At 42.0% G+C, this 21,125-nt stretch overlaps 1 protein-coding gene across 2 annotated transcripts in view; it reads right to left on the bottom strand.

The window, feature by feature from the left end:
- Positions 1 to 16,563, bottom strand: part of roraa (RAR-related orphan receptor A, paralog a) — a 253,210-nt gene extending 236,647 nt beyond the window's left edge. For both annotated transcript variants that reach the window (XM_053886586.1, XM_053886587.1), the window contains exon 1: positions 16,261 to 16,563. In XM_053886586.1, coding sequence (XP_053742561.1) covers positions 16,261 to 16,414 — 154 coding nt within the window. In that variant the 5' untranslated portion in view covers positions 16,415 to 16,563. The remainder of the gene's footprint in view (positions 1 to 16,260) is intronic.
- Positions 16,564 to 21,125: the final 4,562 nt, after the last annotated feature.

The following is a 21,125-nucleotide window of genomic DNA, read 5'->3' as shown; positions in this document are numbered from 1 at the left end:
GTGACTCGGCTTGGTACCACTTCTAATCGCTGAGAAGTGATGAGCACATACACAACTTTTTTACAAGCAAAAGTCGACAAGTAGAGGCATTAATTACTTCAGCTGGCACTCCAGATGAGCAAGGCCAAGTGCAGTCGACGGGGGAAGTTGGGCTCGGTTATTATAATCAAACAATGAGCAGCTCGGAGATAATTCTGGATTTATGTTTTAGTCCTCAGGAATCATATTTATTATCGCATAGTTAAAAAGCTTGCGTCAAAAGCTCGGCTGCATCAAAGGCCGATCGCTTAATACATTTTGAATGCTTTGCTTTGCTGTAGTCCCAAACAATGAAAGCGTTGTGGCAGATTCTCTTTGCTGTGGTTTATTGTCACACTTCAAACATTGCAAGTGCATCTCCACGCACCATTTTTAAAGTCTCCTCGGAGCATCTCGGGAGGGAGGCTGCGGTTGATGAAGTTTATTCTTGTCGGAATTCCACAAAGGTGCTTGCATAACATCGATGCTGATAAATAAACCCTGATATGACGCGATGACATGACAGCGAAGCAAGGTTCTCGAGGAGTCACTTAAGAATCACATAGTGAAGTGCATCAACAACATACAGTCAATTCATGAGGAGGTTACTGCTGCGTATCATAACCCTCTATCACTTCCATCACGCAAGAAGAGCCACACTAGACCGATCGAGTAGACCTGCCTGCATGGATCTAATGGTTCAGTTGGCCACAGTGAGGGACCTTAAAGGTTACAGTGATGTGATACTCACTGTGTAGTTAACGCCACTCATACCACGTTACACGGAGTGCAGCCCTCCACCTGAAACTGCCACTCAGGGGGTCCAGGAGAAACTATGAAACTATAAATATGTAAAAATCTCTTTAAAAAAATCTATTTTGAATAATTCTACATTGTTTTGTTGGTGTTCTTACTGTAATTTTTATTTCTGTATTTCAAATTTTGAATTATTCCATGATTTGTCTTTTCTTTCAACATAAAAAAAAAAAATCATAATATTTCACCTTCATATTCATTTATTTTAATATTGTTCTGGAGATTGTTTTGCCAATTTTTTTGTTTTGTTTTGTTTTCATATTGGCGTTTTAGTACTAATTTGTCTATCCACATGAAAGAGTTAGAAATAAAGTAAACACAAATATTACAACATTAAAAAAAAGAAAATAAATTTTTTTTTAAGGTCAATACTTGAAAATGTTAAAAAGCCATATTTACGGACATAAAAAATGATCGAAAATAGAAAAGCACTAAGAGAGCGCAAACCTCAGTCCACCTTAACACAATTTCCCATTGCCAAAAAAAACTCCTGGGTCCTAATACCAATCTGGAACAAATGGTCGAGCTGCATCGCCTAATATTGAAGAATCCTTAAAAGAATTCCTGGATCCAGATGGTGATCCGAGTCACTCTCAAAGTGGGATCATTTGTTCCTCCTTTCATTTCAGACACTTCCAGAAAGACTCATCCAAACCTGTGCATAACTTTTCTAGTTATTTTGAACAAAGACAGAGGGACAACCAACACTATCAAAAGCATAACCTCTTTCACGTTTGCTGTCAGTATCGCGTCACAAAAAAACAGAAAACTAAATCAAATTAAAAATGAAAAAAACTGTTCCAGTAAAGAGTCAGAGTCAGTAAAATTGTGGGCGGCCATTAACACAACGGCCATGCGCACTTTGATACCCAACAGGTGGGCTGTATCCAGCTGTTTATCTTTGCATGATCGCTCCCTTGTGGCAGAAAATACACTTGTTCAACTAAAATTGAAATTCAATTGCATTCATGGGAAACGTGAGATGCCGGCGTGACAAGAACCAGGAGACGACATCCCACCTGGCACCTGGCTTGTATGATAATATGAGGGGAGTTTGAAAGGCACTTTGTCCAATGAGAAGTTTGCTGCGAATTTCCACCTGCCTCTGACAGAGATGAAGTGGCTCTTTGAGCGAGACACTGTGGCTCGCAGCCAGCCAAGGGAGCTGCAACACCGCAAGTGGAGCAAGCCGAAATTAATGAGCATAACAAAGCACACTTGTTTAACACAAGATGACATCAGATGAATATTCCCTCAGACTATCGCATGGCATGTTATTTCAAATCCACCGACCACTTTAGGGTGAAAGGAAGTGGCTGAGCGGACGGAAGTGGATTTTATTTACGGTGGATCTGTGGACACTGAAAGTATTATTGAATTTGAAAAGACTTGGTTTTCGCTCAAATTAACACAGAACTTGAAAGCAACAGAAGACATTTGTAATGCAAATGACGAGGAATGAAATCACAGCGATACGTCGGCATCAACATGGTCCAACCTTCATCTTCCTATTTCTGTACGTCTATTTCTGTCTTTCACATTAAACAGCCTCCCCTGGCGTTAATTATCGCCTCTTTAAGTGCTGCATTAGTTAAATAAAGCTGCAAATATTGATTGATCAGGCAGATTAGATGTGTCAGCGCGCGAGAGAGGGATCGGAGTATCACACCAAGACTCACTCTGTCTCTCCATCAATGTCAGGAAAGCAGCCTGGGAGCATTGATTGAGCCCCGTCGTGCCGCACTCTGTCTTCGCGCTCCTCCTAAAGCCATCAATCCACAGACACGGGCCACATCCAAATATTCATTAGAGACTTATTCATATTCAAAAGAAGGCTTTTCAAAGTAACAATGGGCGCGGATTGTCTCTGACGGGCACATTACAAAGAGAGTGTGACAAACTGCGTGCGGCGGGAACAATTGTCATCATCTTCTATTATTTTAGGACGCGTGTTCATTATTGTGCACATGAAAGAATGTTGGCGATCGAGTGTGTTGAAAGCCAGTTTCACTTAGTGCCTCTTCGTCCGCCCGCCTCGTCGCACACATCAAGGCTGTCTTGGTAGTTCTTGGGTGGCAAGCGTTGGATCTATTCAGCGGTGCCTCGAACACACGGCTGTCGTCGCGTGTGGTGGCACCTGACCAATGACATCGCAGGTGACACGTTTACTGATCAATACAGATTTGATTTAAACCTGTATTACTGCGATAAGAACTGTTGCAGCGCATTATGGAACTTTATCACCAAGAGGCCCTTGATGCACACCATCGTGTTGCAACATCCGGCCCAGGGGCCATTTGCAGCCCTGACGTGATTCCCTGACGCCCAAATATGTCACTAAATGTTCTAGTTGCGGCTCAAACATCGCAGTTGTCCGTAGAATATCCATGCGCCGTAGAACCTTGCAGTGTCCACAGACTTTGTTCATTTGATTTTAGGGGGAAATTATGGTGAGTGCGAACAAGGGGTGTGACTGAAAGCTCTGACATGTTGGTTAGCAGAAAGTGCTATGTTTCTATATTCATTGGTAGTTCATAGGCGACCGCCATTACCATATATTGCTGTGGGAAAATGCATCACTCTTTTAATGTCAGCTTGAAATGAAAAGCAGCTTGATGTTTTGGTTTATATGGTAACTTGACGCATCACCATGGCTTAAATGAGAGCTGCCACGCCATCTGCAAAATGATCTCTTTTGTAGGTTAAAATGATTCAACGTAACAAAGTGGAAACATCGAAACAAGCTGCTAACATATAACACATCATGGAGGTGGAGGTGGACATGAACATGATGATTTTCGCCGCGCTATTCACGGCACTGTTTCAAAAAATCCTGGAGGAAACACTGTGAGAGTCAAATGAAAGAAAGTTGTGCGGATAAAAGTAGAAGGATAAGTGCATTTATTTCAATTTCCAAACATGTATGCCTGTCGTTCAGTATGAAGAAGTGTGTTGGTCAGCGTAACATGGGCTATATCTGTGTCAGACTGCACAACGTTGTTTACCAAGTTAAGAGCCACAAGGGCGCAACTTCTAAATCACGCTGCGAGTAATGACTGATGGAAGCACAAGAAGTGAGTCATGACTGATGAAATTACGATGAAATCAACATTTCCCCCCCCCCAAAAAAAAATTGGGACATTTTATCATATTTTTTCCGTGCTAAATCAAATCTTGTTTTCGAGTTTCAACAATGCATTATGTACTTACTTAGAGTGGACAGCACACAACCAGCGTCTACAGAGCTGCTTCTTCGTTTTTGACGACATAATTTCATACTTAAAACACGTTTATTTTTAGGGATAAACAATGGAGTAGTCGATCCACTCTTGTTCTGGTAAAAGTTTGCACTCCTACTGTTCAATATAATTATACTGCCAAGCTGATGTCATCATCAAGCACCATAACACTCTCCTCTTCTGCTCTCCAGTAACTCACCCGGCGCAAAATTCAGAAGAAAACATTGCCACCGGTTTCCTGAGTCACAATATTGCACAATAATATTCCAAGATCTCCAGAGGTTTTTTATCATAATACGTTCAGAGCAAACTGCTACTGAATTAGTGAAGTATGATTACATTTAAATACATGTTTAAAAACGTGTGGCGTCAACATTCCTCCCAACAAGACCGTCTTCTTGTCTTAACCTCAGTAACTGGTGAGTTGAAGGGAGGTGCGCTCACCAGCCAAGGGGAAATGAGAAACTACGGACGAGAAAGATGTGGCTCAACTCGTGTTGTAATGGTGTAGGTCACTAACTATTTTTATACATCACAAATGACAACATTAATTCTTGCAAACTCCTCACAATGAAGTCCATATTTATAGGAGGGTCAAATATGCTCTACCACTGACACGCCACGTGTCTCATCACCAATAAAGGCCATTTTCTTCCCACTCACTGGCACTAGATTCTACGTGAGATCAGCTTCCAAACTTGTCTTCATGACTTGTCAAGAAAGAACTCAGCTCGCTATAGCATCCTCACCTCAGTGGTTGGTTCATTACTGCTGTTGATGATTTGCTGCATATTATTTCCACAGCCACAAGCCTCGACGTCCATCCATTCCTCGCAATCCAAACAACAATAGAGGCCCGTCACACAATTATTGTTAGCTTTTTATCTCAATGGACGACTACGATGACCTGCTGGTGAACAGGTTTAGCAGGCCGAGTCAGTTCTTCACGTATTCTTACAGTAACATCATGTCCTATTTAATTATATGCTCTGCATGATTACAGTGCAGATAACAATCAAGAGGGCAACAGCACGCGACATAGCTAGTAGCGTAGCCTTGGCCGCGTCAGCACAGCTGTGTCTCCAGCTGTGATGAAAGCATTGATGGAATTTTGGGAAATTTTGTGTTACTCCTGGGACTTTTCTTCAGTGTTTACAGGGCAAAGAGTTGATGCATCACTGGTTTTACTGAGCTTAACGTGACTTATTCCTCACAACATTCTGTTTTCACTAATAATTCTGGTGCTTTAATGGGGTTGGGTTTCCCCCAAAATTATTGTCTTGGTAATACTGTGCCACAAGGAATATTCATCCTTCGTCAACCACATCTCTCACTTGCTTTTGATCAGGAAGCAGACCAATGGTCCAAGTTATCCGGGGCTTCCCTTATATGGCCACATTACCATCAGAGGTTGCTACCTGAGATGCTTATTAGTAGGGCTGTGTATTGGCAGGTACCTAGCGATACCATACGTATACAGGAGAGGTGATAAGATATATTGTAATATGTTGCGATACTGTACTTCAGCAATATATTGTAACATCTGTTAATAAGCCATTATTTTAAGAGGGAAAAAAAATCGGATAATGCAGGACAATATCATGCGCATGAAAACAAGTACACAAAGAAAATGTTATTAGTATTAAATGCATGTCACAAAAGCAGCTGCATATCCGTGTATAAATGCATTAAATATTGATATATGTATATCGATAATACCTCACAATAAAGTATTGAGATATTTCAGCAAAAATATCGATACAATATCGCGTCATCATCGCTGATGCTAAACAGTTTAGCCGTTAGCATGCTTTTCTATCAACATCAATGAGCTCAAACTCCAGGCTGAATCCAAGTCATCCAAGAGCTTCATATTTAGCTAGAAATTCAACAGGAGTTTAAAGTTCATACGGATATGAAGACTGCTGGACTGAAGCTTCGCTATTTTCTACCGTCATGAATATGAATCATGGCTATCAATGGACTGAAACTGAGCGGAGCGCAGAGATACGTTACGCTGAAGTTAGCCTCCAAGAATTAAAACAGATGTTCTGCTTCAACTCCTTTTTTTCCAGGTTAAAGACTCGCTCATGAAGACTTTCTCCAGGCCCGGACTTGGTCTGTGTTCAACATCGGGTGATTGAGTTTGACATGCCTGCTCCAGAGGCAACCTCCAGCCCAGTTGTTTGGAAGCCAGTAGTGGCACAAGATATGGCAATGGTATCTGCGTGGCTTGTGTAAGCCTTCTGGTTGTTATGGCAACGGTGTGAAACTGACCTGAGCAGAAAGAAGATGGCACTTCGGCTTGGATGGCGACGTCTTTTTCTCGGGGCTAAGACACATTTGTTCGCCATCGCTGCGTGTTGTATTTAAAATAAAATTTACTTTGAGTAATTCGAAAAAAAATCGCAGCTTGAAATAAAGCGAAAGAAGCGACTGCTTTGGCGCAGCAGGATTCCAAAGGATGAATACGTATTTGTACGTTTAGCGACTTGATTACGTCGATAAGTGCAAAGAGAGACGGGCTTTAACAATTAGCGGCCGCTCTGCTCAAAATAATATTCCGTCCAATCTCACCAGATTTTAATCAAAGGCTGAAAATAGCAGCTGATTGTAATCGGCACTCAGAAGTCACCAGGGGTGTTTGAAGAGCCCGTCAAGCCTGAGAGTGGAGCTAATTCGATTAAGTGGCAGCGGGTACCTGGAGGGGACGGATCCGTATCGCTCCCTTTTTTATTTATGAGATTAAGTCGCGCTTGTTATTCCAATATAAGCAATCAAGCCAACAGAAATGACACTGATTTTCAAGTTGTTTTATCTCCCATGTCTAACAAAGTTTTTGTTTATTTCAGGTGGCTAAAAAAAAAAAAAAAAAAAGCTGTGATCACTATTGCGAAAGTGACGATGACTCTCGCTTCATCAAAAGTGGAAAGAAAATCTGCTCTCGCTGCTCTTGTCTGAGGGTGGAAATAATTCAAACAGATTTGTGCAAATTGAAAGAAATTCATTCCAACCCTGTAACGCTCGCAGAAGAAAAGTAGTGCACAGAACCCTCAGCGTCTAGACGCTTCCGTGTTCCATCGAACATATTCTGAAGTCTGCAGACGCCTTTATGACTCACGTTATTATGAATAATCTGCATCAACTACATCTTCCTGGTGAGGAAAACTGTTTCACAGCAAACATCTCTCTTAAGTGCAACATCTGCTGTGTAATAATGGAAAGCTCTGTTACACATAATGAGCACGGAACACTCGGTCGCATAGGTAGGTTTCATCGTCTCTCTTTTTCTTTGGCCACCAAACGTCTCCACAAGCTGTTCTTCTGATAAGCTCATTTCTGGCCTTCCTCTTTCCAGTGAGTCCCAACAATAACCTCAGCTTCATCACCTCTGACTCTTCTAACTCTGAATCCGGAGTCTCTAAAGCAGTGATTCTTAACCATAGGGCCGGGGCCCATGGTTGGGCCACAAGTGCCCCCTAGAGGGCCGCCAAAAGTTATTTTGTTTTAGACACTGAATTGACTTGACAGCTGCAAATCTGTGATAGTTACCAACTATGGAGAAGATTTGAAAAGAAAAAAATGATAAAGAAAGTGATGCCCCCCCCAACAGTAAAAACTGTTCATGAAAGCACCTGTTGAAGCAGTTTAGAAAATTAATTTGAACATTTTATGAGGATACTTTCATTTACACTTTACTTATATGTTCTTTGGAGTTTAAGTAAAATATATAATTATTATTTTATGATATTTAGACATGGTTTTATTATATTTATTTCATTCAGTTTTTCCAATTTTCTCAACAGTTTGGATCAAGTGTGTTGTTTTCTTTAGTACATTTGATGAATATGTCTCGCATCTGGCTCAGCTGCTGGTTGGACTTTTCGATGACAAATGTCTTTGCGCTGATCACACGGTTTCATGTCACTTCACAAGGTTTTTGTTTGTTTACGTGTCAGTAGATTAAATATGGTTATTGATCACAAATGAAATCAAGAGTAATGAATCAGTTCCATTACTTGAATGGGCCCCGGGTCTATTTGTTCTAGGAAAGGTGGGCCCCAAGATCAAAAAGGTTAAGAACCCGAGCCCGAAACCATTACAGCTGGCACAACAGACCAATAAAGCTTTAGTCTAGCTCTTACTCTGAAACTAGTGGTCTCCTTCCTTCCACCCTGCCTGCACTCTTTTCTTCACCTTCCTTCATGTCTGCGACTAAGTTAAATAAAAGACTTTAACCTCTCGGAAGTCATTGATTTGTGACTTGGAATCGAGGCAGTAACTGACTGTTGTTTTAACAAAGGTCACTACAGCATGGCCACAAGTCGAGAAAGCCAGGTCACCATTCACAAGTCAAACCTGTTCAGTTATTTTTAGTCCTTGAAAAGACTGTTTTGCAGGACAGGGCAATGGAGCAACACATAAATAAATAAAATAAAACCAAAAATATGTGATCTTGATTTTTAAATGTTTTTAAAATGCCAGTCTTGAAACATTTTAAATGAAGATAATGGTGTAGAAACTTGAGTTATTAAATCATTTTACTCACATTAAACAAAGAGCAAATTTGGAAAAATACTAGTACTGCAACTAACAATTATTTTATTTTGATGATTAGTCAACTAGTTGGCTAACAACGGAAGTATGTCTCATTGTAGTCTCGTAAATAAAATCAAAATAGATAGAAATTAAAAATATGGATGTAAATTGAGGGAAAACGTATTTTGACTTAACTTCTCAAAATGTGACGTGAAAGCTGTGTGTCCTTTGATGTGACCTTTGTTGTATGGTCCCAAACATTACTGTGGATTGTACTAAGAGAACGATGACATCATGACTCATCACAAATAATGAACCTGTTACATTATAGTCAACCATGTCGACTAGTCGCCCTGACAAAATACGGTACATAGCGACAATATAAGGACATGAGCACAATCTTCACTCTTCTCGAGCCGCAACAACATTCAGAAACATTTGCACTGAAGGAGCTGAAGCACAGGCTCTGTAGTTAGCATAGTTAGCATTTTCGTCTTCCGTCCAAAAAATAAGTAAACATCAGGAGAGTTAAACACATCATTTTCATATTAATTTTCCGCATCAATCTGTGGTCAGAGCATAGATGTTTGTAAACTAGCTGTTCTCGCTACATGCAGCTAATAAGCTACATGATTTGGACTACACTTTTTGGTTGCTAGAAATATATGCGCAGGTCAACAGAGGTCATATTGTGGGCTACAATTGTAATTATTCTACATTGTAAATATCTGTGGTTGCACTGGAATACCTCATTTATTTAATTGTAATGATGAGCTGTGAACAGTTAACCCTTGATTCTTAGAAAATGTGTTTTTTTTTAAATGCGATGGTGCAACATTGTAACTTCAGAATTGTTATGACAGTCGTAAACATGTGATAGAATGAAGTGAGAGGTTTATGGCGCAACATGAATAGCATCCATTCATGTAAAGACGAGTGACCGGAGCCTTCACTCTTCACCACATGAGCCGCGGCTAATGTTTTCCAGCGACGTCAGATGACTTCTTCCCCGTTCAAAGACTCTGGTCAAAGTTGAGCCTGTGATATTCCGAGCGCTGCCGCTCACCTGCCTGCGAGGGAGCAGCGAACCCTCCGCGCAGTTGGAGACGTGACATTCTTGGCCCTAGATGTGACATAACGTTTCCTCTGAGTGAGCCTTCACCACCCTGGCCACCACCGGGCCTCCTCTAAAGGGGCCCGTCTCACATCACAGCCACTCACAGCAGCGCAGAGCCAAGCGCCACAAGTCCTCAGGTCGCTGTGTACTACATTAAATTTAGATTCCTTTAACGTCCTCCAATAATGCATCTGGAGTATTTCCGGTCATTACTATTCAGACTTTTTTTTTTTTTAATTCATACAAACTTCTGAAAATGGGCCAGAGATCTGAGCTTCTCATCGCCACTGGAGGCTTCTCATCAAATCTGGTGTCTGTCACCAGCTAAAACTTTTCCCTGCCAGCTCCAGTGGAGCCACTGGTGACTGAAACTCCAAAATAAACCACCCAAAAGGCTTTTATATTTGGTGGAGGTTGAGTTTGATGTATTTCTACTCTTTCCATCCACACACTATAGTCATGTACGATCAGCTGCTTCAATATAAGGCAGCTAACTTTGAGGAAATGTGTCAGAACTGAGCATACTTGGCGCTGGACAGACCCTCATGGACTTAACCACTGGTGGCCGTATATGTTTAAATTAAGAGACAGGATTTCAGGTCGAGTGTTCACACTCTGGATCCAATGGCTTACCACATAGTGTAGATTCCAGACTATAGAGTGCCCGGGAATCTTAGCCCAACCCACTACATTTAAGAAGGAAAATAGATCTTGTTCAAACATAGGCCGCACCGGTTTATAAGCTGCGGGTGCAGTGGTGCTGTCCACACCGTAGTAAGTAAGTAAGTTAAAAACGCATGGGGATCACTTCTAAACTAGTTTTGAAAACAGGAGACTGACTCGTGAAACAAACTGGACAATGTTCTGAAGTTGGATTATGAACTCCTCACATCTTTTATTGACATTAAAGGGCTCAAAATGCGCTGTTTTCACCCACGTGTCGGAAGTTCCCACACCACAGCCGGTCTCAGCTGCTGCTTCTCGGCTCTGTTGGCGCAGTTTATGACAATTTAGTAAAAGGGACCAGACTACAAGACTGTTGCTCAAAAAATAAATGTAAAAAAACTATACTATACTAAACTATGTGTAATGGCGCAAGTACTTGATATCGGTGAGTACTCAAATGCAAGTAATTGTACACTACTAGTTTTGGAAAAAACAAGTGCTGGTGCAGCCCTATTACATTACAGATCAAGTTGTTGAACCGTAGAACACTGGCAGTGAAGATGGACAAAAGAAGTGGAGGAAGAGAAGCAATGAGCTTCATGAATGTGGTGAATGAGGACCAGAGGAGCGGGGTGACAATGGTGGACAAGCCAGACAGCTGAAGAGTCGAACCTTTCACAAGCGTGAAGACATTTTTGTCAAACTATTTCAGTTATCAAGACTTGATGCAGAAGAGTCTCTTGAATGTTTGCGCCGTGGCTTCCTCCTCACACAGTGACACACAGGCAAGCGGAGAACACACAGCCGCTACAGGAGGAACAAACAACGTTGTTTGTTCACTTCCAGCTCTCAGTTGCATAATGGCTCTTAAGTTAATTACAAAGTCCAATTTCATGTCGAACTGAATGTAAATCTCAGACTCCAAGCAGCCACCGCAGCAGCTCTCACTCCAGTGAAAGGAAATATGTTTTAAACTGACTGATATGAGTGTATCCGTCCAAACTCCGCCAATAAAACACTCCATGATTTCAACACCTTTAAAGACAGTGCCACAGAAATAAAGCTCAATGGGTTGTTGTCGGCAGCCGGCCAGAGCTGCGGCGGGAGTCAATCCCGAGTCCTCCTGCTCGCCACAGACGCCTCGTGTTGAATTTGAAACAATGACAGTGACGCAACAACGTCACACCAGCACGCTTGGATTTCACGTACAAGAGTCTTTAAGCATCTGTGTCAACAGCACGTCCGGCCAAAAGCTCCTATTTCTGCTCCCAAAATAAAACCGCTGATCAAAGTCGGGTCACTTTGACACATTAAGGACGGTGGCGCTGAAAAGAAGGAGGGAGGGAGCCTCGGATTCCTCCATCCGTCCAACTAAAGCTCACACGGGGGAAGAGGAGCCGGTTCAACTCATCCAGAGAGTGAAGCGACACGGGCAGGTGGACTCTGGTTTCTTCCCACAGTCTAATCGTATATAATAAATGGTGAACTCAGATCCTATGTTTACAAAAATCCTGATGACTTTTGAGAAAAAACATGAGAAGAAAATCAATGTATAATTTATTATTTATTTAATAAAAGAATGTATGAAAACAAATTGCAATGGAATAATTACAGAGAATGGAATAAGGTAATAGAAAATACAAGCATACAGTATATGTATGAAATTATAATAGTTAAAAAAATACATAAGAATAAAATGTCACATTAATGGAATTAATATTTGGAATTTAAACATGTGTACATATGTCAGAAATACATGGGTAACAGCAAGAAAAAAAACCCACAAATTTGTACAAGATCAGAAAATATGTCAAAAGAGAAAGAAAATATAGCAGAAGGTAATATAACAAGCAAAAAGAAAAGTTAAAATCCAAGTTTAAGGGGGAATTGAATTGTTTAAAAAAATATACTATTTCAAAATATAAAGGATATTATATACAATAATAAACAATTTAAATGTTTTTTCAGCAGCAACTTAAATGATTTAAATCAATAATACTTTACTATCGTTGATAGTAAATATGTAAATGTGTGTAATAGAATCTGTGATTCCCCTGAGGGCCATAGTACATTTATGAATTTTCATATCTGTGTCCCTTGAATCATGATGTCAAGGTCCCTTCTACAGCCACATGAGGTTCCAAATCAACTTGGACTCAAAGTCGCTTCCAAGCCAGCGGGACTCAGCAACACCTTCCGATCAACCCTGAGCAGGTCTGAGTCGCCCAGAAGAGCACCCCTCCTTACATAACCACGCCATTAATATGGATCGCTCCCAAATTTGCCAACCAAAGGAATCCTGAGGAAAAAAAAACAGCATTTTCTCTTTCCAGTAACGATCTCCACAGCCCTCCGAGGTCTTTTCTCTGACCCACTCACGGCACTGCTGAGGTAAGCGCTTTCCACTTAAAAGGTAGTAGAAGTCGGGGTTAAAACAGCTCGGGACCAGGAAATGTGCATCCTCGGGAAGAGTTTGGGAAAGAAACAGCACGAGGTGGGGAAGTCTGCGGCCGCCCTGGATGCTGATTTGAAACATAGCGCTGCAAACCACAGTCGTGGGAAACGACAGCAGATCTGAACCGGCCATTCCTCAAGTGTGAAACAGCTTCCTTTTATCTCGTCATTAAAGAGCATCAGATTGTATTCATTAAGCTAGCACTAACTGATTCCGTAGCGCCATCACAAGCAGAGTTGAGTCACGCGATGTGAAGCGTATCCCTTGAGTGTAAGCTGAAACTATTTCAATAAATATACATTAATACTTCAAATAAGTTAGAGTCATATATCGAGGGATAACCTGACCCGTATCACCTGTTACCCTGCACATGGGGCGATGAGTCACATCCAAGGTCCACAAATGCGACCCCAAATCCAGTTTCCAGCCCAGAGAGCCTGTTCTTTTAAACGTACGTAACATCTAAAACAATGTTTTCGCTTAGGATATTTTGGAATAATGTCATATTTCATTGGTCAAGTTCAGGGTGTCAAACCTGCCAACACAAGATGCCAAAACTTGATCCACCAGCCCACAACCGTCTAACAGGAAGTAGAAGTTTAAATAAGTCCGTCTCCATTTTATTGAAAGCTAATATTAGCCTGTGTGTGGTTCACCACCGCCTCAGAAAACAAGGCACACTGTCTTCTCCACGAAACACCCACGTCACAATCTTTCATCGAATTCCCTTCCATCTCCACAGATCGCTTCCTGATGAACTGTTGATCCAGACAACAGTCCTTTTCAGATCAATGTACTGACAGCGCATTTTGGGACACTTGACGCTCGTATTGGGTGGAGTTGGAGCAAACTTTACGGCTGTTCTGGGCCATGTCAACAGACTCTGACCCTCAGACCTCGAGTTCGACCGATGAGCTCCACTGAGATTGATAGTCATTTCAACTACCATTCTACTCTGTTTAGACTGATATTTAGAGGCAGCAAAGTCAGAGCGACTTCGGGAGGGAAAACAGGAGCAAGTGCCCGTTTACTTTTCTGACATAATGAGGAGACGCAGCATCCCAGTTTAAGAAGTTTCAACCACCGCAGTGCGACATTCAAGGAGTCCAGTCCTGTTGACTCGTAGTGGAAACTTAAATAACTGTTCTTTTCCTTCACGAGTCTTCAAGTTCAGTGTGTTGTCTCAAAATTAACTTGAATATTATCAGCCCACAATCATTTTTAATACTTTGTAGAGTCATTGCAATGTTTATTTTCTTGCATTCTTGCAACTTTTTTATCCAAATTTAATCAACTTTTTTTCTGGTTGTGAGCACTTAAATTGAGATTCATTTACAGTTGTACAGCTCATTTTTTTATTTATTTAATGGACGACTGAACACCAGCACCACACAATTATGGAACACAAATTGTACAGACTTTTTTCACTTTTGTATCGCAGTTTTTGTCCCAAATTATGACTCCAATAACTATTCAAATACATTGTACAACATTTTCCAGATTGTTCATTCAACTTGTCTTCTCCTCTACATGCCAACCAATTTTAACAACTACTTCCTTGTTATTAAAATGTCACTTAGCTCCACACCTGTTTGTGTTGGTGAAATACATTTTCCAACTTGAAGTTTTGCCTCTGAATAGATATTTTTTCTATAGTTCTACAACTTCTTTTCTGATTTTTCTATTAATTAATTCCATTTTTTAATCCTACTTGTCAGCTAAACTGTGCTTTATTTTTCAAATGTATTCCATTTTTTTCTGGCAGTGAGAGCTTAAATTGTTACTAATTTACAGTTATACAGCTCAGATTTTTAGGGTATTTAGTCGACGTCCAAACACCAGCACCACACAATTATGGAACATAAACCGTACAGACTTTTTTCACTTTTGTATCGCAGTTTTTGTCCCAAATTATGACTCCAATAACTATTCAAATACATTGTACAACATTTTCCAGATTGTGTTCCTGTTCGTTCAACTTGTCTTCTACTCTACATGCCAACCAATTTTAACAACTACTTCCTTGTTATTAAAATGTCACTACACACCTTGTTGTGTTGGTGAACTACATTTTCCAACTTGAAGTTTTGCCTCTCTCATAGTTCTACAACTTCTTATTTTATTGATGAATTCCTGCCCCGATACTCTCCAACTTTTCACAACTTTCTTCTCCGTGTTTGGCCACTTTAATGACCATTACTCACGGCGCAAAGGTTCAACAATAAACCTGTTAAGTAGACAAACTGCTCTCCTGCAGCAGAGGTTGTCCTACTGAACATGGTTTTTTTTTCACCCATTCAGCATTACATAACAGGAGCAAAGGCGTTCTTTTTCCTGTCTTTCTCTCGCAGACACACTTTAATCCTGTGCATAAAGGGGTGGGGTGGATATAGGTCAGCAGGTTAGCAGTGTCTCAAAGTCAGACTTGTCAGGAAGGAAGAAGAAAAAAAACAAGGAGAGAAATCAATCCCAACTACCTGTCTGTGTCTCCTCTCTGGTTGCTATTACATAAGAGCTGTGGCAGAGCCAAGTCACACACTGAACAACAACAGAAATCATCAACTGGATTTGTGTGTCGACTCCAAGGGTGATCATAGTTGAGCAGATCGGACGGTGATTTCTGCTCCCTGTGTCTCTCCCCGCGCTCTGTTTATGGCTAAACCTGTTACATAACCAGCTTACATTCCACATTCACCATATCACACTCTAAATATACCCTCGCGCGCAGGAGCGCGCGCGCGCGCGCGCGCCCCCCCTCCTGAAAAAATAAAGAAGCATTCCGGTTCTTGAACGCATCATTCAAATGCATCGATTGGCATCAGAGAGCGAAGAACTATCTTTTAGTTTGAGTTGTGCGAGTGTGAGGCAGGCAGAGAGGGGGGTGTGGTTAACTACTGTCTGTACTGTACAACATGGACGGGACGCGGTGGATCGATCCGTCGGTGTGCAACGATTCTGGGTGCAGATGACTGACAGCGTGGGGGGGGTGAGGGGGGGTCGTTATAGGTGACCAGGAGGCGCTAACCTCCGCAGACACTCCCGGGCTGTCGCCTCACACGGACGTGCCCGCTCTCAAACGGCATTGAGAGCTGAAGCAGATCGATAAACAAACTTTGCAGCACTTTCGGGGCGCCCGCCACCTTTGGCCAGTCCGAGCCGCGGCTCCCCAAGTTTGTGACCGCTTTCCCGGCGCGCTGAGACCCCGCGAGCCCCCGAGCTGTCAATAACCGAGCAGCCAGACATGACGGGTTCAAGCGATAGATCCGGTGTTTGGCGGGGGGGGGGTGTGAAGCGACGGCTGGATTCGCGGGGCTCCGTCTCCACACCAGCCGCCGCGATTTCATTCATTTTTTAACTTTGATATTTTCACATCAAACGTTTGGCCTCCGAACCCGACGCGGTTCGCTTACCTCTGTTGGTGCTTGAGCAGGTCTGCCTTCGAACCGGAGCCGCGTGGTCCGCTTTCCGGAGCGTCTCCAGGCTGACCGGGGTTTCCCTGCGCGGGGTAGCCGGCTGCGAGGCGCTGTTGCCCGGCTCGCTCGCTGCATCAGGCGGGGAGTCCATGCTGGGCGCTTGGCTGGCTCGCGGTCTACAACTACACGCCGGTCACTTCAAACTAATTCTACACGAGGTGTGAGCCCCGACCCAAGCGCGTCGGTATCTAATTTAGAGCAGAAGTAAGAAATGAGAAACGCGAGTGTGTGTGGAGGAGGGTGTGTATGTCTGATTGTCCAGCGGCGGCGCTGTTGAGTCCGGCACACAGGGAGCGTCAGGCCTGGAACTAATCCGCGGCGAAACGGAGATTAAGTTCGAGTTGAAATCACGAAAAGTATCTGATAAACCTGCATTGTGTGATTACACGAGAAGAAAACATCCCACCTTTTTAGGTTGTTTAATAACTTCTTCTTCTTCTTCACTTATTAAAGCTGAAATTTGAGGCTGTTACTGAAATTATTCTGATATATTGAATCAAACACTGAATCTGCTGTTGAAGTTCAGTCATGATCCACGGGTCATTCATGTTATGGGATGGGGCCGGAGTCCAGCCCACATGGGATGGGAGTCAGGGGACGTCCTGGATGGGCGGACAACCAGTCACACACACACACACACAAACAATGGCTACAAACTCTTGGCTCACACTGGATTCTAACACCCACCCTTCCTGAACGCAGAAGATGAGTGTTCCGCACCGTATAGTCAGAGAAAAGATTTTAAACACTTATACTCAATGCATTTTCTTCCACTCAACTGAAGTTGGGTCGCAGGTGCAGCAGCCATGGTAAAGAAGGCCACACTTCTGTCCACCTGGATTATAAATTTAAGTTAAACACTATTCCAACATCCCTTAATCATGCTGTTACTGGTGAATGTACTAAAAGAGTTTATCTGTTCAATGACGCAGTGACGCTATGTGCATTGTGTTAGTGTGACTTCTGCGTTATGTTCTTTGTTCAAGCGAAACAAAACAAATCAGTGTCACAGTTGCCCACTCTCCACACTGAAAATAAATTAGTACATCACACGCTCATCAAGTTAAAAAATATTAATAAATATTTACAACACCCCCAAATATGGAAATATCGACACTTAGTGCGGACAAATACAATGAGACAGGATTGCACAAGATGAGACAATACACACGAATTAAAAGTGCAAGATGGCAACAAGTACAAAACGTGGTCACGCACCGCTTCAATAAAAAGGGAAGCTGCAGGGGACAGATACGATTTAAAGCTAAAACACACGAAGAAGAAATACATAGGAAGGGCAACACACAATAGACAAACAAGAAACCAGGCATAACTAAACTATGAAAATGGAGAAAAATAAAAGTATTTTTTGTAATTGTATGGCAACTGTTACACTCGCCTTGTTGCATAAGCACAGCACGGATGCAGAACTGAACCACTGCTGTTATTTTAAATTCCATGGAGAGTTAAGCTGTACATTAAATTTCAGTCCATTTCATTGGCCAACCAACTCGCTCATGTCTTCAGTTTGTCTCTTCAGACATGTGGAAAGTGATTATTATTAACTGAAGGGCAATGGAGAGTTTTAAATGCCTGTGTTTACACCAAAAAGGCTGCAACATATGAATGGGAGATATTTACCAGCAATAGAAAAACAAAAGGTATTTGCATGACACATTTCTTTAAAATATATTTTTTATTTAAAATAATCAATCCAAGAATCAACTTTATATTATCACAACAAAATAAAAGTCATTTAACAGAAATGTAATCATATTAAAAAAATAAAATAAAATCATGAAGCGATTCACGTCATGAAGCAAAGCGCCTCCCGTTGCGCAGCAGCTACAAGCAGCACGACTCACACACGTGACGACGAGGCTAAGCCCCGCCCCCTTAAAGAGAGACACGTGGTTTTTGACAGGCCACTGCTGCCAGAAGAGGAGAAGCATGAGTTCGGTGACTTGTGACGAAATTGTTTTCAAAATAATTCTCATAAAACTATTTGGAATATTGATTGTTTTATTTTTAATCGCCAATAAACATAAAAAACATTCAATAAAACATTGAGTTAAACTGTGTTTTATCACTGATCACTTTGATCAGGAGCTGGAAAATACAATTTATGAACCTTCAGATCTATTTTTGTGTGTTCGTGATCCATTCTAATCTCTCTAATTTTACCTTTTAAATTGTACTTTTAATTTTAATTTAACTATTTCCGTCAGGCACTCTGGTTTCCTCCCACCACAGTTGCATGCATTGAATATCAATCACATGGTGCTGGTCTTGTAGTCTGGTACATCGTGTCACTTCACAACATGTCTTTACAAACAGCTCTTATGGAACAACTTTTCCTGGTAATTTACAAAGCGCCCTTCTAAACCGTCACTGAATTGAGGGATTCATATGAAAGTTTAATGACCTCACATGGTTTCAATCGAGATCACTCATCTCTTGTTCACTGTAATGAAGTCTTTCTGGCTCACATGGGAACATCACTGAGGCTGAACAGTTTTAAGCTTTAGTTCTTCAGGCGCTTACAGGGGTCAAACCCAAGGCCGGGGGGCCAAATCTGGGCCAGCCAAGCCAGTTTATGTGGTCTGCAAGAGCTTTGACTGAGTCACAATAATATCAAATTCCACAGATTGTTTTCAATCAAACAACTATAAGCAATAAAATGTACTTAGTGCAATTTTAAATTAAATTAAACAAAAATATTATGCAAAAGGTTTTGATGAAAGACTGGAAATAATAATTGAAAGGGAGATTGGAAGATGACTTGTAACAACACGAGGCAAAGACGGTGACCTGAGAATATGTAATAATATACAGTATGTAATATATAATATGTAATACATACAGTATATTGTGCTATTTTTCCTGAGTTGCAGAGAATCGTCACTTAGCTTCCGGCTATAAATCAGCGCCACCAAAAACATCTTGCATTATTTAGGTCAAGAACATAAGACCAGTTACAGCAGTGTCTCTAGCGCAAGCAAAAATGTGTTACCTGAATGTAGCCGTTAGCACTACAATGCTATCAAGCAAAGCGACTTGTAAGCTTAAATTGTTATATGGCAGGTTGGTTTTCATCATGTGACCTGTTGTGTGACCCCAGACTTCAGGACTTCCTGGGTTCATGACACCATGTTTACTCCTGAAAATGACACCAGAATTTTTGTGCATATGCTGAGAGGCCCTCGGGCGAATGATTCCTGTCAGACCTGTATCTGCAAGACAGCAGATGCGGAATATCGTTTGATGTGACGTGGTCGGCTTATATCTTACCAATCACTGCACTCCATTTCGGAAATGGTTCGTAAAGATACGATTATAACGGTGCTATTATAAAGGGCTCATAGTTTGGTTTAAGAAAATAATCTTTGTCTTTATCTAAATGTGGCTTCATGTTACTAAAAAAATAGAAATAGAGGGACGTCAGTTGCGGTTTGGCCGTCTGGAAACCCTTCTCTCTGTCTCGCATAATCTCTTAAACTATGAATGATTTACTGAATATTTGTCAAAAACTCTTGAAAGTGTGCTTGTTCGAGTCTCTCTGGAATGACGGAGCAGCTCTCCCTGAGCGAGAGTCCAGCTGGCCACAGGAGAAAACTGTTTTCAGTTGCCTGTAGTTTTGTCTCCCACAAAAGCTCGTGACCACGGGGGAGAGCTGGAGCGTCGATCTTTCGTCACCATGACAGAACTGGAGCGTTTGCAAGGAGAAGGACGCCACTCTGATCTACTGTATCTGTTCATTTCACCCTCCATCTTTTAACCCTCATGAAGACACTCCACCTGGGCAAGGACATCATCTCCAACCTGAGCAGAGCTTCCCATCGTGCTCCAACTGAGACCCATGGTGTCAGACTTGCAGGTGCAGATCCTCATGTTTGGCTGTGAACTGTTCCAGAATTTGCATGAAACCACCCCCATTTCTCTCTTAATGGATTTGAAGCAACTTGAGGAGAGATGCGGAGGACACCCTGGAAAGCCCAGCAGTCTATCACACAAACACCTGCACATGCTCTGGAGGAAACCCACGCGAGCACAGGGACAATATAGGAAGAGCATAACAGACGCTGAGATGAATTTCAACTCCATGTTGAAAGGAAACGCTTGATCACTGTCTCGTGTTTACAACAACAAAACATACAAGGACAAGTTTGATGCTGTCGGCTTAATTTCTGAGATAAAATGAATTACGCCGCTGTCACGTCGGGCGGAGGGGGAAGGATGGGGCGGATGTGAAGTGTGTGGCGTAAGCATCCCTGCCTGTGTTTAAAAATGATTGATTAAGCTGACATCGGCTCAGGGGTGCAACGCCGCGCTATTTTTCTCCCTCATTATGTAAGGCGATATTTCAAATCAGGAGTGCACTGGAGGAAGACACCAGCGAGAGCGGAGAGGACACCCTTCAAATAAAAAGTTTATCAGACGACAGCCAAGGAGAGGCTCCCGCGCGGTTGGTTTTCGTCCTGGCGCTGGATAAGTTTGACCAGTTTTGCCACCAGCTCGGATATTCACAATATTTGCACTGCGGCTTAAAAGTAAATATTTGTTTGGAGCGAAAGGAGGAGTAACTCTGGGCTATGAATCATTAATAATTATTTTTCCTCAGAACAAATAAGTTCAAGCCGTAATTAATTCAGTTTCATTTCAAACAGCCGCGCGGTGAAATAACCTCCTTCAGAGGCCGACCGTTCCTCCGGATGCTTATTATTTCATGTGGGCCCGGTGACGCCTTTGTTGCCTTACAAATCGGACATCAGAACCGCAGCGTGGCGAGCATCATCCCATGC

This window comes from Synchiropus splendidus, chromosome 14 (assembly GCF_027744825.2).
Source record: "Synchiropus splendidus isolate RoL2022-P1 chromosome 14, RoL_Sspl_1.0, whole genome shotgun sequence".
NCBI classification, from domain to species: domain Eukaryota; kingdom Metazoa; phylum Chordata; class Actinopteri; order Syngnathiformes; family Callionymidae; genus Synchiropus; species Synchiropus splendidus.
This window is presented reverse-complemented; position numbering and strand designations above follow the sequence as displayed.